We start from the raw sequence: 13425 nt of genomic DNA on the forward strand, positions 1-13425 counted from the left end.
CTATATACAAGAATATAACTACTATAATACTGCCCCTATATACAAGAATATAACTACTATAATACTGCCCCTATGTACAAGAATATAACTACTATAATACTGCTCCTATGTACAAGAATATAACTACTATAATACTGCCCCTATGTACAAGAATATAACTACTATAATACTGCCCCTATATACAAGAATATAACTACTATAATACTGCCCCTATGTACAAGAATATAACTACTATAATACTGCTCCTATGTACAAGAATATAACTACTATAATACTGCCCCCTATGTACAAGAATATAACTACTATAATACTGCCCCCTATGTACAAGAATATAACTGCTATAATGCTGCCCCATTAAATGAAATGAAATTGTGCATGAATTCATGGCAGGACACTCCTTTATAGCCGCAGTTTATTGCAGTTGTCTCATTACCATATACACATATTTCTGACGCTGGATCCAGTGTTGGGGACCCTGATGTTGAGGTAACTCAAAGAATGAAAAGCTGAAGTTGCGGCTGAAGTTGAGCTCGGTCACTGCAGGGACTGGAGGTAATTTCATATTATGGAATTTATTGAAGGACCGTCTCTTGGTCACTCCGTTTCGGCCCCTGAGCTTAGCTCTGTCATTACCCTTGTCTTTGGATGGCGGCTGTTCACAGGGACTTGCCTTCGGGCTCCAGTTGTCCTTGTTGGCAGACTCTCTCTGACTTTGCGGGTAGTCAGCCATGTTGTCAGGGCACGTCTTTGGAGATGGGATGCTGTGAAGGAGACACGTCAGCGAGGTCTCTGAAGGAGATGCCCTGACCCATGGGGTCATATCACTGGCAAGGATGGGCTGAGGCTTCTGCTTCCCCCTGGTTGGTGATGCCTTCAGAGCGGGGATGAGGTTTGTATTCTTGCCAGTATCTCGGATACTTACAGCTGGAGGATACAGTAATATTAGGTCTAAGAACAAGAAATAACATTCAGATTTGCATGTCTATATCCTCCATTATTATACAAGATCCCATAATGGTTGGACACTGTCCTGTGGTGCACAGCAGAGGACTTAGGGGCCAAAGACCATCATGGCAGCTGCAATGAGTCTGAGCATCTGACCTCAACCCAATACACAAGAGGATCAACCCATAAGGTCTCTTTATCTTTCTCTGCTTTTGCGTTCCTGTCTACAGCTATAACAGACAAGCATTTAGTTTTGGACAGGCAAACCAGTTGATAACGGCACGAGCAATGTGTGCAGGGAAGGGAGGGGCAAGGAATTTACAGCACCCATGGTGCTGGCAGAATGCTGATGAAAAGGAACTGCCCACTTTAAAAAGTAACCTGCAAGTTACAGAGCATGAGGATAGTTACTGGACATATTAGACTGGTGTGTTCACCAAAAAAAAAGTTTTTACTTGTGGGGGGATAAAGGCAGCGAGACCATGCTGAACTATAGAATCACTGAAGGTAGCAACCTTAATGAGTGAAAAAAGCGTGTTCAAACATTCAGGATTTTTTTGGGATTTCTGCAAAGTTTCCCCTAATGAGAGGGGGGTGATTTAATAATCAAAGATAGATACCTAAATGTAATGGAGGTAAATGGCAACAGGACAAAGAGACATTTCTTTATACACTCCTCAACTTCAAAAACGCAAAACCAAGAAGGAAAAGTTGTGGCATTATGGAAGTGACAAGATGGATTGACAGGTTACTGATCTGCAAGTGACAAGAAAGCGTCTGGTGCTGAAATCCCGGCACTTGAAGCCTCGGCTGCTGTCAGTGAGGTCATTAATGATGGACCGAGGGATGTTCTGCTGCGCTGAATGCACTTAGACAAATCATCAATATCTGTGTAAATGCCGTCTGATGATTTGGGTAGAGACTGTATGAAGCCTTAGTCTTGGTATGTGATATCTAATTTCATTGGCAATAAAGAAAGGATCAATTGTGGAACCAGTGGTGCGGCCATTTCTCCAGTGTCCGAGGAGCTGATTCTCGATACAACCCCAGGCCACACATGGCTCGTGCCACTGTGAGCAGTCTGCGTGGCCTGAATGTGCTCCCATGGCGGCAGTGTCTCCGGACTTGTCTCCTATCGAGCACATCTGGGACGTCATTGGTTGGCAATTGTAAAGGGAGCTGCCAGCAGCGGATTTTGATGATTCCACAGTGTTTCCTTCTTGGTGTTGCAATTGCAATGTTGAGGACTGTAATTAGGATAGTCCATCAATATGAGATTAGTGAGAGCCCGACACCCTCACTGATCAGCTTTCACCAGGTCTCGCTGCAGACTGAAATACACAGACCTGGAGCAGCACAGCGCCATACATTATGTAGTGCTCGTTCTCAGGTGCTGCAGTTTAGATCACATTCACTTCAATAGGAAGTGAGCTGCAGTACCTGAGAACGGCCACTACACGGTGTATGTCGGTCTGCTGTTCTGGCTCTATACACCTATTCTATGGATAGGCCATCAATATGAACGTCCTAGACATCCCCTTTAATAACAAGGTAAAAACTATATTTCTAGCTCCATGGTTCATTTCCATTCGTATTCCTAGACCTGAAAAAATGTACTGTTGTCACTGTAAAACAAAATATAATTGTCGGAAATGGGGTTATTTTAGGTAGTATTGTGAGAAAAAAATGTTTTTTTCTACCCGTCACTATTAATAAGTAACTTACCGTGTATACTCGAGTATAAGAAGAGTTTTTCAGCACATTTTTTGGTGGATAGTGGGGGGGGTGGGGGGGCACACGCAGTAGCGGCTGCTGCAGCTACCATGTGTACCCGCTGCTAAAGGGAAATAAATATTCTCTCTTCTCCACGTCCATGGGCGTGGAGAAGAGGACATACTCATTCTCTTTAGTATCGGGCACGGAGGAGCGCAGAGCCACGGCTCCTGCTGTCAGTGCTTGCTGCTAAAGAGAATGCATATTCACTCCTCTCCACGCCCATAGTCCTGGCATGGAGAGGAGTGAATACGCCGGCAGCAGCTCACATCAGTGTCTATGACGCCATGCGCTCTCAGATGCTGACTTGAGCTGCAGCAGGAGAACAGGACGCAGCGCTGAAGCAGAGGTGAGGAAGGAAGGTGAGTATAAATGTGTGCAGTGATGGGGCCATACATACCAGGATTGGGGGGGGATGAGGGGTGCCATGCATACCACGATTGGGGGGGGGGGTGAGGGGTGCCATGCATGCCAGGATTGGGGGGGGGGGGTGAGGGGTGCCATGCATGCCAGGATTGGGGGGGGGGGGGGAGGGGTGCCATGCATACTAGGATTGGGGGATGAAGGGGCCATGCATACCAGGATTGGGGGTTAGTGGGCAATACTTACCAGGATGGGGAAATTTACCAGTAGCTGCTGCATTTCCCACCCTAGGCTTATACTCGAGTCAATATGTTTTCCCAGTAAAATTAGGTACCATACATACCAGGATTGGGGGATGAGGTGTGCCATACATACCAGGATTGGGGGGGGGGGGTGAGGGGTGCCATGCATGCCAGGATTGGGGGGGGTGAGGGGTGCCATGCATACCAGGATTGGGGGGGATGAGGGGTGCCATGCATACCAGGATTGGGGGGGATGAGGGGTGCCATGCATACCAGGATTGGGGGGGATGAGGGGTGCCATGCATACCAGGATTGGGGGGGGGGGATGAGGGGTGCCAAGCATACCAGGATTGGGAAGGATGAGAGGTGCCATGTATACCAGGATTGGATGGATGAAGGGGCCATGCATACCAGGATTGTGTGGATGAGGGGTGCCATGCATACCAGGATTGGGGGATGAGGGGGCCATGCATACCAGGATTGGGGAGATGAGGGGTGCCATGTATACCAGAATTGGGGGGATGAGGGGTGCCATGCATACCAGGATTGGGTGGATGAGGGGTGCCATGCATACCAGGATTGGGGGTTAGTAGGCAATACTTACCAGGATGGGGAAATTTACCAGCAGCCGCTGCATTTCCCACCCTAGGCTTATACTCGAGTCAATAAGTTTTCCCAGTAAAATTAGGTACCATACATACCAGGATTGGGGGATGAGGGGTGCCATGCATACCAGGATTGGGGGATGAACAGGCCATGCATACCAGGATTGGGGGATGAGGGGTGCCATGCATACCAGGATTGGGGGATGAGGGGTGCCATGCATACCAGGATTGGGGAATGGGAGGTGCCATGCATACCAGGATTGGGGAATGGGAGGTGCCATGCTTACCAGGATTGGGGGATGAGGGGTGCCATGCATACCAGGATTGGGGGATGAGGGGTGCCATGCATGCCAGGATTGGGGGATGAGGGGTGCCATGCATGCCAGGATTGGGGGATGAGGGAGCCATGCATACCAGGATTGGGGATGAGGGGGCCATGCATACCAGGATTGTGGGTTAGTGGGCAATACTTACCAGGATGGGGAAATTTACCAGTAGCCGCTGCATTTCCCACCCTAAGCTTATACTCGAGTCAATAAGTTTTCCCAGTAAAATTAGGTACCATACATACTAGGATTGGGGGATGAGGGGTGCCATGCATACCAGGATTGGGGGATGAAGGGGCCATGCATACCAGGATTGGGGGATGAGGGGTGCCATGCATACCAGGATTGGGGGATGAGGGGTGCCATGCATACCAGGATTGGGGAATGGGAGGTGCCATGCATACCAGGATTGGGGGATGAGGGGTGCCAGGCATACCAGGATTGGGGGATGAGGGGTGCCAGGCATACCAGGATTGGGGGATGAGGGGTGCCATGCATGCCAGGATTGGGGGATGAGGGGGCCATGCATACCAGGATTGGAGATGAAGGAGCCATGCATACCAGGATTGGGGATGAGGGGGCCATGAATACCAGGATTGGGTGTTAGTGGGCAATACTTACCAGGATGGGGGAATTTACCAGTAGCCGCTGCATTTCCCACCCTAGGCTTATACTCGAGTCAATAAGTTTTCCCAGTAAAATTAGGTACCTCGGCTTATACTCTGGTCGGCTTATACTCGAGTATATACAGTATATTTTCTAGTTCATGCTTTGCTTCTATTTGTATTTTATTAATTTCCTGTTCTTAGAATACAAAATTCTATCAGATACCGGACACTGGTATCTGATAGCAGCGAGGTGATTAGTGAAGTCTCCGCTATTACGACCGGTGATATAAGAGAGCAGGTGGCTAAACGTGGATTCGAGGTGTGTAAATTAGACTATAAGCCAGGCATCAGGCGTAGACACCTTTCATGTATTTTCAGTAGATTCCCCTATAATGAGTGGCAGCGTGATTACCGCCCCCTGACATATAATATGTAAACTATTGCACCGAGGGGCGAGGCTGACACCTACCTTAACGTGCCAAGTGCAGTGGAAGCCAGGCTTTGTACTGGACTCTCCCCTTTCATTACCTGAACTAGTCATTTATGGCCATTGGCAAGTGCCAGTGATTTTCTTACGTGGCAGATGGAAGATCACAGCTGGCGGGGCCTGGCACACCCCAATGAGGGCACAATTGTGGTCGGAGCCAGACAAACCTTTGAGAGTGGCGTAAAGTCACGCTTGGCTGGATACATTTCCATGCCCCCAACAGCTGCATTTAATAGCCCAACATCTCCCCACGGTAGCGTGTCATAGTCAAAGATGCCCGCCCTACCCATATGCCACCTGCACAGCACGTACCTGTGACCTTTCCTGCTCCTTTCTTAATTAACGGCAAAGCAGATACTTTTCCTCTGTCAGCCACGAGTTCATTTAATGCAATGTCCGGGCTTCTGGCATCGGTGGGTATCTGGGATAGAAAATAAGACGATGAGTGTGACTCAGTCCATGTAACTTATCACAATCCATTGCAACTTCTTAAAGGTGATGTCTCGTCTTATTTAATGGGTAGGTTTGCAAAGCTCTTTAGGTTACTGCTCATTACCTAGGTTACCGGTCACCGCTGAAGTTCATCAGAGGTGGCCGGTTTTCTAGGCAAGGTGCGTGCTCTTGCAAGTTGTTTGCTATATATATATAGTTAAGAAACACAACTTTGAAGCTGGATAGATGGCTGGATCCTGCCAGCGTCAGTGCTCAGCACTACCCCCATGCTGCAGAGGTAAGGCTGCCTCTGTTAGCACAGTTTGGACTAGCGGCTCAGCCAAGCCACTGCTCCGAACTGTCAATCATCAGGAGATCACTGCCCGTTGGCAAGCAAGAGTCCAGGCAGCAGGGTAAAGGTGCATTCACGAAAATAGGATCCTGAGACAACCCTGTAAAAGACTATGCACCCCAAATATTAGGGAAATCTGGGTCGGACCAACTTGGGTAATGATAAGCGCGCCACCCATATTGGTCATCACCCAGGATTACCTTCAATAAAAAGAAATAGGAAACAGCATGATAGTAGAGGGCAACTCCACCATCACCCTTCTCTCCTCCAATATTTGCAGACGACCACCAATCAAGCTTAATATAAAATTACACATGCAAAATTGATCTACCTTCTGTCGGGAATTCTCCTGCCGAGTTCTTCTGTTGTTCTTCCAGTCACTCTGGCTTCTTGGAGACAAAGCTGGAGAATGTTCTGTCTTTAGGCAAAGTCTGGGGGTCAACGGTGCCACACGTGTACCACCTGCAGCCTCCTGACCAGGCACCAGAACAGTCACCCTCTTAGAGTTCCCTCTATCTGACCTCCGTTTCTTGGATACATTATTCTGGTGCATTGCAGAAGGTGGATTCTGGTCTGTTTTGGTCTTCAGAAGACCCAAGCAAACGGTTCAGCATTTTGGGGTCATTGCTTAGAAAAGTTTGTCCAATGTTCTGCATGGACAACTATCCAAGTGTCACTGGTGAACCATGGAGGTTTCTGCTGAGGGCTCGTATCAACAGAAATTAATTATTCATTAAGTCTCTTGGGTTGGGAGTAGATTAGCCTTTCATGGGTGGCAAATACTCAATAATTCAGGCTGGCATTGACAATGCACATTTGTATCCATTATAAAAGCTGTAAAGAGAGCAACAGCCAGTGAATGGGAACCAGAAGATCAGATTCAGATCCACATACACAGAGAAGCTCAGGGACTTCCTACTATAAAGGTCATGTACCTGTTTGCATGAAATCTCCAGAATATAGAATGTGGAAAGTACTATAGAATTCCGATAATCCAGAAATTTCTTTAGTACCAATGGCAGCACTATGTACAAGAATATAACGGTCATAATACTGCCCCCTATGTACAAGAATATAACGGTCATAATACTGCCCCCTATGTACAAGAATATAATGGTCATAATACTGCTCCTATGTACAAGAATATAACTACTATAATACTGCCCCCTATGTACAAGAATATAACTACTATAATACTGCTCCTATGTACAAGAATATAACTACTATAATACTGCCCCCTATGTACAAGAATATAACTACTATAATACTGCTCCAATGTACAAGAATATAACTGCCATAATACTGCCCCCTATGTACAAGAATATAACGGTCATAATACTGCTCCTATGTACAAGAATATAACTACTATAATACTGCCCCCTATGTACAAGAATATAACTACTATAATACTGCTCCTATGTACAAGAATATAACTACTATAATACGGCTCCTATGTACAAGAATATAACTACTATAATACTGCTCCTATGTACAAGAATATAACTACTATAATACGGCTCCTATGTACAAGAATATAACTACTATAATACTGCCCCCTATGTACAAGAATATAACAACTATAATACTGCTCCTATGTACAAGAATATAACTACTATAATACTGCTCCCTATGTACAAGAATATAACTACTATAATACTGCTCCCTATGTACAAGAATATAACTACTATAATACTGCTCCCTATGTACAAGAATATAACTATTATAATACTGCTCCCTATGTACAAGAATATAACTACTATAATACTGCTCCTATGTACAAGAATATAACTACAATAATACTGCTCCTATGTACAAGAATATAACTACTATAATACTGCTCCTATGTACAAGAATATAACTACTACAATACTGCTCCTATGTACAAGAATATAACTACTACAATACTGCCCCCTATGTACAAGAATATAACTACTACAATACTGCTCCTATGTACAAGAATATAACTACTACAATACTGCTCCTATGTACAAGAATATAACTACTATAATACTGCTCCTATGTACAAGAATATAACTACTATAATACTGCTCCTATGTACAAGAATATAACTACTATAATACTGCTCCTATGTACAAGAATATAACTACTATAATACTGCTCCCTATGTACAAGAATATAACTACTATAATACTGCTCCCTATGTACAAGAATATAACTACTATAATACTGCTCCCTATGTACAAGAATATAACTACTATAATACTGCTCCCTATGTACAAGAATATAACTACTATAATACTGCTCCCTATGTACAAGAATATAACTACTATAATACTGCTCCTATGTACAAGAATATAACTACAATAATACTGCTCCTATGTATAAGAATATAACTACTACAATACTGCTCCTATGTACAAGAATATAACTACTACAATACTGCTCCTATGTACAAGAATATAACTACTATAATACTGCCCCCTATGTACAAGAATATAACTACTATAATACTGCTCCGTATGTACAAGAATATAACTACTATAATACTGCTCCCTATGTACAAGAATATAACTACTATAATACTGCTCCTATGTACAAGAATATAACTACTATAATACTGCTCCTATGTACAAAAATATAACTACTATAATACTGCTCCCTATGTACAAGAATATAACTACTATAATACTGCTCCGTATGTACAAGAATATAACTACTATAATACTGCTCCCTATGTACAAGAATATAACTACTATAATACTGCTCCTATGTATAAGAATATAACTACTATAATACTGCTCCCTATGTACAAGAATAAAACTACTATAATACTGCTCCTATGTACAAGAATATAACTACTATAATACTGCTCCTATGTACAAGAATATAACTACTATAATACTGCCCCCTATGTACAAGAATATAACTACTATAATACTGCTCCCTATGTACAAGAATATAACTACTATAATACTGCTCCTATGTACAAGAATATAACTACTATAATACTGCTCCCCCTATGTACAAGAATATAACTACTATAATACTGCTCCTATGTACAAGAATATAACTACTATAATACTGCTCCTATGTACAAGAATATAACTACTATAATACTGCTCCTATGTACAAGAATATAACTACTATAATACTGCTCCCTATGTACAAGAATATAACTACTATAATACTGCTCCTATGTATAAGAATATAACTACTATAATACTGCTCCTATGTACAAGAATATAACTACTATAATACGGCTCCTATGTACAAGAATATAACTACTATAATACTGCCCCCTATGTACAAGAATATAACAACTATAATACTGCTCCTATGTACAAGAATATAACTACTATAATACTGCTCCCTATGTACAAGAATATAACTACTATAATACTGCTCCCTATGTACAAGAATATAACTACTATAATACTGCTCCCTATGTACAAGAATATAACTATTATAATACTGCTCCCTATGTACAAGAATATAACTACTATAATACTGCTCCTATGTACAAGAATATAACTACAATAATACTGCTCCTATGTACAAGAATATAACTACTACAATACTGCTCCTATGTACAAGAATATAACTACTACAATACTGCCCCCTATGTACAAGAATATAACTACTACAATACTGCTCCTATGTACAAGAATATAACTACTACAATACTGCTCCTATGTACAAGAATATAACTACTATAATACTGCTCCTATGTACAAGAATATAACTACTATAATACTGCTCCTATGTACAAGAATATAACTACTATAATACTGCTCCTATGTACAAGAATATAACTACTATAATACTGCTCCTATGTACAAGAATATAACTACTATAATACTGCTCCCTATGTACAAGAATATAACTACTATAATACTGCTCCCTATGTACAAGAATATAACTACTATAATACTGCTCCCTATGTACAAGAATATAACTACTATAATACTGCTCCCTATGTACAAGAATATAACTACTATAATACTGCTCCCTATGTACAAGAATATAACTACTATAATACTGCTCCTATGTACAAGAATATAACTACAATAATACTGCTCCTATGTATAAGAATATAACTACTACAATACTGCTCCTATGTACAAAAATATAACTACTACAATACTGCTCCTATGTACAAGAATATAACTACTACAATACTGCTCCTATGTACAAGAATATAACTACTATAATACTGCCCCCTATGTACAAGAATATAACTACTATAATACTGCTCCGTATGTACAAGAATATAACTACTATAATACTGCTCCCTATGTACAAGAATATAACTACTATAATACTGCTCCTATGTACAAGAATATAACTACTATAATACTGCTCCTATGTACAAAAATATAACTACTATAATACTGCTCCCTATGTACAAGAATATAACTACTATAATACTGCTCCGTATGTACAAGAATATAACTACTATAATACTGCTCCCTATGTACAAGAATATAACTACTATAATACTGCTCCTATGTATAAGAATATAACTACTATAATACTGCTCCCTATGTACAAGAATATAACTACTATAATACTGCTCCTATGTACAAGAATATAACTACTATAATACTGCCCCCTATGTACAAGAATATAACTACTATAATACTGCTCCCTATGTACAAGAATATAACTACTATAATACTGCTCCTATGTACAAGAATATAACTACTATAATACTGCTCCCCCTATGTACAAGAATATAACTACTATAATACTGCTCCTATGTACAAGAATATAACTACTATAATACTGCTCCTATGTACAAGAATATAACTACTATAATACTGCTCCTATGTACAAGAATATAACTACTATAATACTGCTCCCTATGTACAAGAATATAACTACTATAATACTGCTCCTATGTATAAGAATATAACTACTATAATACTGCTCCCTATGTACAAGAATATAACTACTATAATACTGCTCCCTATGTACAAGAATATAACTACTATAATACTGCTCCCTATGTACAAGAATATAACTACTATAATACTGCTCCCTATGTACAAGAATATAACTACTATAATACTGCTCCTATGTACAAGAATATAACTACTATAATACTGCTCCTATGTACAAGAATATAACTGCTATAATGTATATTGTACTGCTCCCCCTATGTACAAGAATATAACTACTATAATACTGCTCCTATGTATAAGAATATAACTACTATAATACTGCTCCCTATGTACAAGAATATAACTACTATAATACTGCTCCTATGTACAAGAATATAACTACTATAATACTGCCCCCTATGTACAAGAATATAACTACTATAATACTGCTCCCTATGTACAAGAATATAACTACTATAATACTGCTCCTATGTACAAGAATATAACTACTATAATACTGCTCCCTATGTACAAGAATATAACTACTATAATACTGCTCCATATGTACAAGAATATAACTACTATAATACTGCTCCTATGTATAAGAATATAACTACTATAATACTGCTCCTATGTACAAGAATATAACTACTATAATACTGCTCCCTATGTACAAGAATATAACTACTATAATACTGCTCCCTATGTACAAGAATATAACTACTATAATACTGCTCCCTATGTACAAGAATATAACTACTATAATACTGCTCCCTATGTACAAGAATATAACTATTATAATACTGCTCCCTATGTACAAGAATATAACTACTATAATACTGCTCCCTATGTACAAGAATATAACTACTATAATACTGCTCCCTATGTACAAGAATATAACTACTATAATACTGCTCCCTATGTACAAGAATATAACTACTATAATACTGCTCCTATGTACAAGAATATAACTACTATAATACTGCTCCTATGTACAAGAATATAACTGCTATAATGTATATTGTACTGCTCCCCCTATGTACAAGAATATAACTACTATAATACTGCTCCTATGTATAAGAATATAACTACTATAATACTGCTCCCTATGTACAAGAATATAACTACTATAATACTGCTCCTATGTACAAGAATATAACTACTATAATACTGCCCCCTATGTACAAGAATATAACTACTATAATACTGCTCCCTATGTACAAGAATATAACTACTATAATACTGCTCCCTATGTACAAGAATATAACTACTATAATACTGCTCCTATGTACAAGAATATAACTATAATACTGCTCCTATGTACAAGAATATAACTACTATAATACTGCTCCTATGTACAAGAATATAACTGCTATAATGTATATTGTACTGCTCCCCCTATGTACAAGAATATAACTACTATAATACTGCTCCTATGTATAAGAATATAACTACTATAATACTGCTCCCTATGTACAAGAATATAACTACTATAATACTGCTCCTATGTACAAGAATATAACTACTATAATACTGCCCCCTATGTACAAGAATATAACTACTATAATACTGCTCCCTATGTACAAGAATATAACTACTATAATACTGCTCCCTATGTACAAGAATATAACTACTATAATACTGCTGCTATGTACAAGAATATAACTATAATACTGCTCCTATGTACAAGAATATAACTACTATAATACTGCTCGCTATGTACAAGAATATAACTACTATAATACTGCTCCCTATGTACAAGAATATAACTACTATAATACTGCTCCCTATGTACAAGAATATAACTACTATAATACTGCTCCTATGTACAAGAATATAACTACTATAATACTGCTCCCTATGTACAAGAATATAACTACTATAATACTGCTCCCTATGTACAAGAATATAACTACTATAATACTGCCCCCTATGTACAAGAATATAACTACTATAATACTGCTCCTATGTACAAGAATATAACTACTATAATACTGCTCCTATGTACAAGAATATAACTGCTATAATGTATATTGTACTGCTCCCCCTATGTACAAGAATATAACTACTATAATACTGCTCCTATGTATAAGAATATAACTACTATAATACTGCTCCCTATGTACAAGAATATAACTACTATAATACTGCTCCTATGTACAAGAATATAACTACTATAATACTGCCCCCTATGTACAAGAATATAACTACTATAATACTGCTCCCTATGTACAAGAATATAACTACTATAATACTGCTCCCTATGTACAAGAATATAACTACTATAATACTGCTCCTATGTACAAGAATATAACTATAATACTGCTCCTATGTACAAGAATATAACTACTATAATACTGCTCCTATGTACAAGAATATAACTGCTATAATGTATATTGTACTGCTCCCCCTATGTACAAGAATATAACTACTATAATACTGCTCCTA

General features: G+C 39.6%; 1 protein-coding gene across 2 annotated transcripts; it reads right to left on the minus strand.

Annotated features, from left to right (window-relative positions):
* Nucleotides 1-38: 38 nt before the first annotated feature.
* Nucleotides 39-7269, minus strand: LOC141156580 (uncharacterized). 2 transcript variants are annotated; one of them, XM_073642777.1, is made up of 3 exons: nt 6465-7269; nt 5662-5770; nt 39-924 (listed from the first exon to the last, which is right to left on the minus strand). In XM_073642777.1, exons 1-3 carry the CDS (start codon nt 6684-6686, stop codon nt 413-415), a joined length of 843 nt encoding a protein of 280 aa, XP_073498878.1. In that variant the 5' UTR covers nt 6687-7269; the 3' UTR covers nt 39-412. The 2 variants fall into 2 exon arrangements, with proteins under 2 accessions (XP_073498878.1, XP_073498877.1); XM_073642776.1 differs by having other exon boundaries at nt 39-948.
* Nucleotides 7270-13425: the final 6156 nt, after the last annotated feature.

This window comes from Phyllobates terribilis, unplaced genomic scaffold (assembly GCF_046119375.1).
Source record: "Phyllobates terribilis strain yellow unplaced genomic scaffold, ASM4611937v1 Scaffold_8__6_contigs__length_399053987, whole genome shotgun sequence".
NCBI lineage: Eukaryota > Metazoa > Chordata > Amphibia > Anura > Dendrobatidae > Phyllobates > Phyllobates terribilis.

Excerpts from the sequence above, each read along its gene's own strand:
- LOC141156580 (XM_073642776.1), bottom strand. The coding sequence starts at position 6,686 with ATGCACCAGAATAATGTATCCAAGAAACGGAGGTCAGATAGAGGGAAC. Across the intron at positions 5,771-6,464 it reads AGGAGAATTCCCGACAGAAG|ATACCCACCGATGCCAGAAG; the intron begins GTAGATCAATTT and ends TTTCTATCCCAG. Across the intron at positions 949-5,661 it reads AGGAGCAGGAAAGGTCACAG|ACCTAATATTACTGTATCCT; the intron begins GTACGTGCTGTG and ends TCTTGTTCTTAG.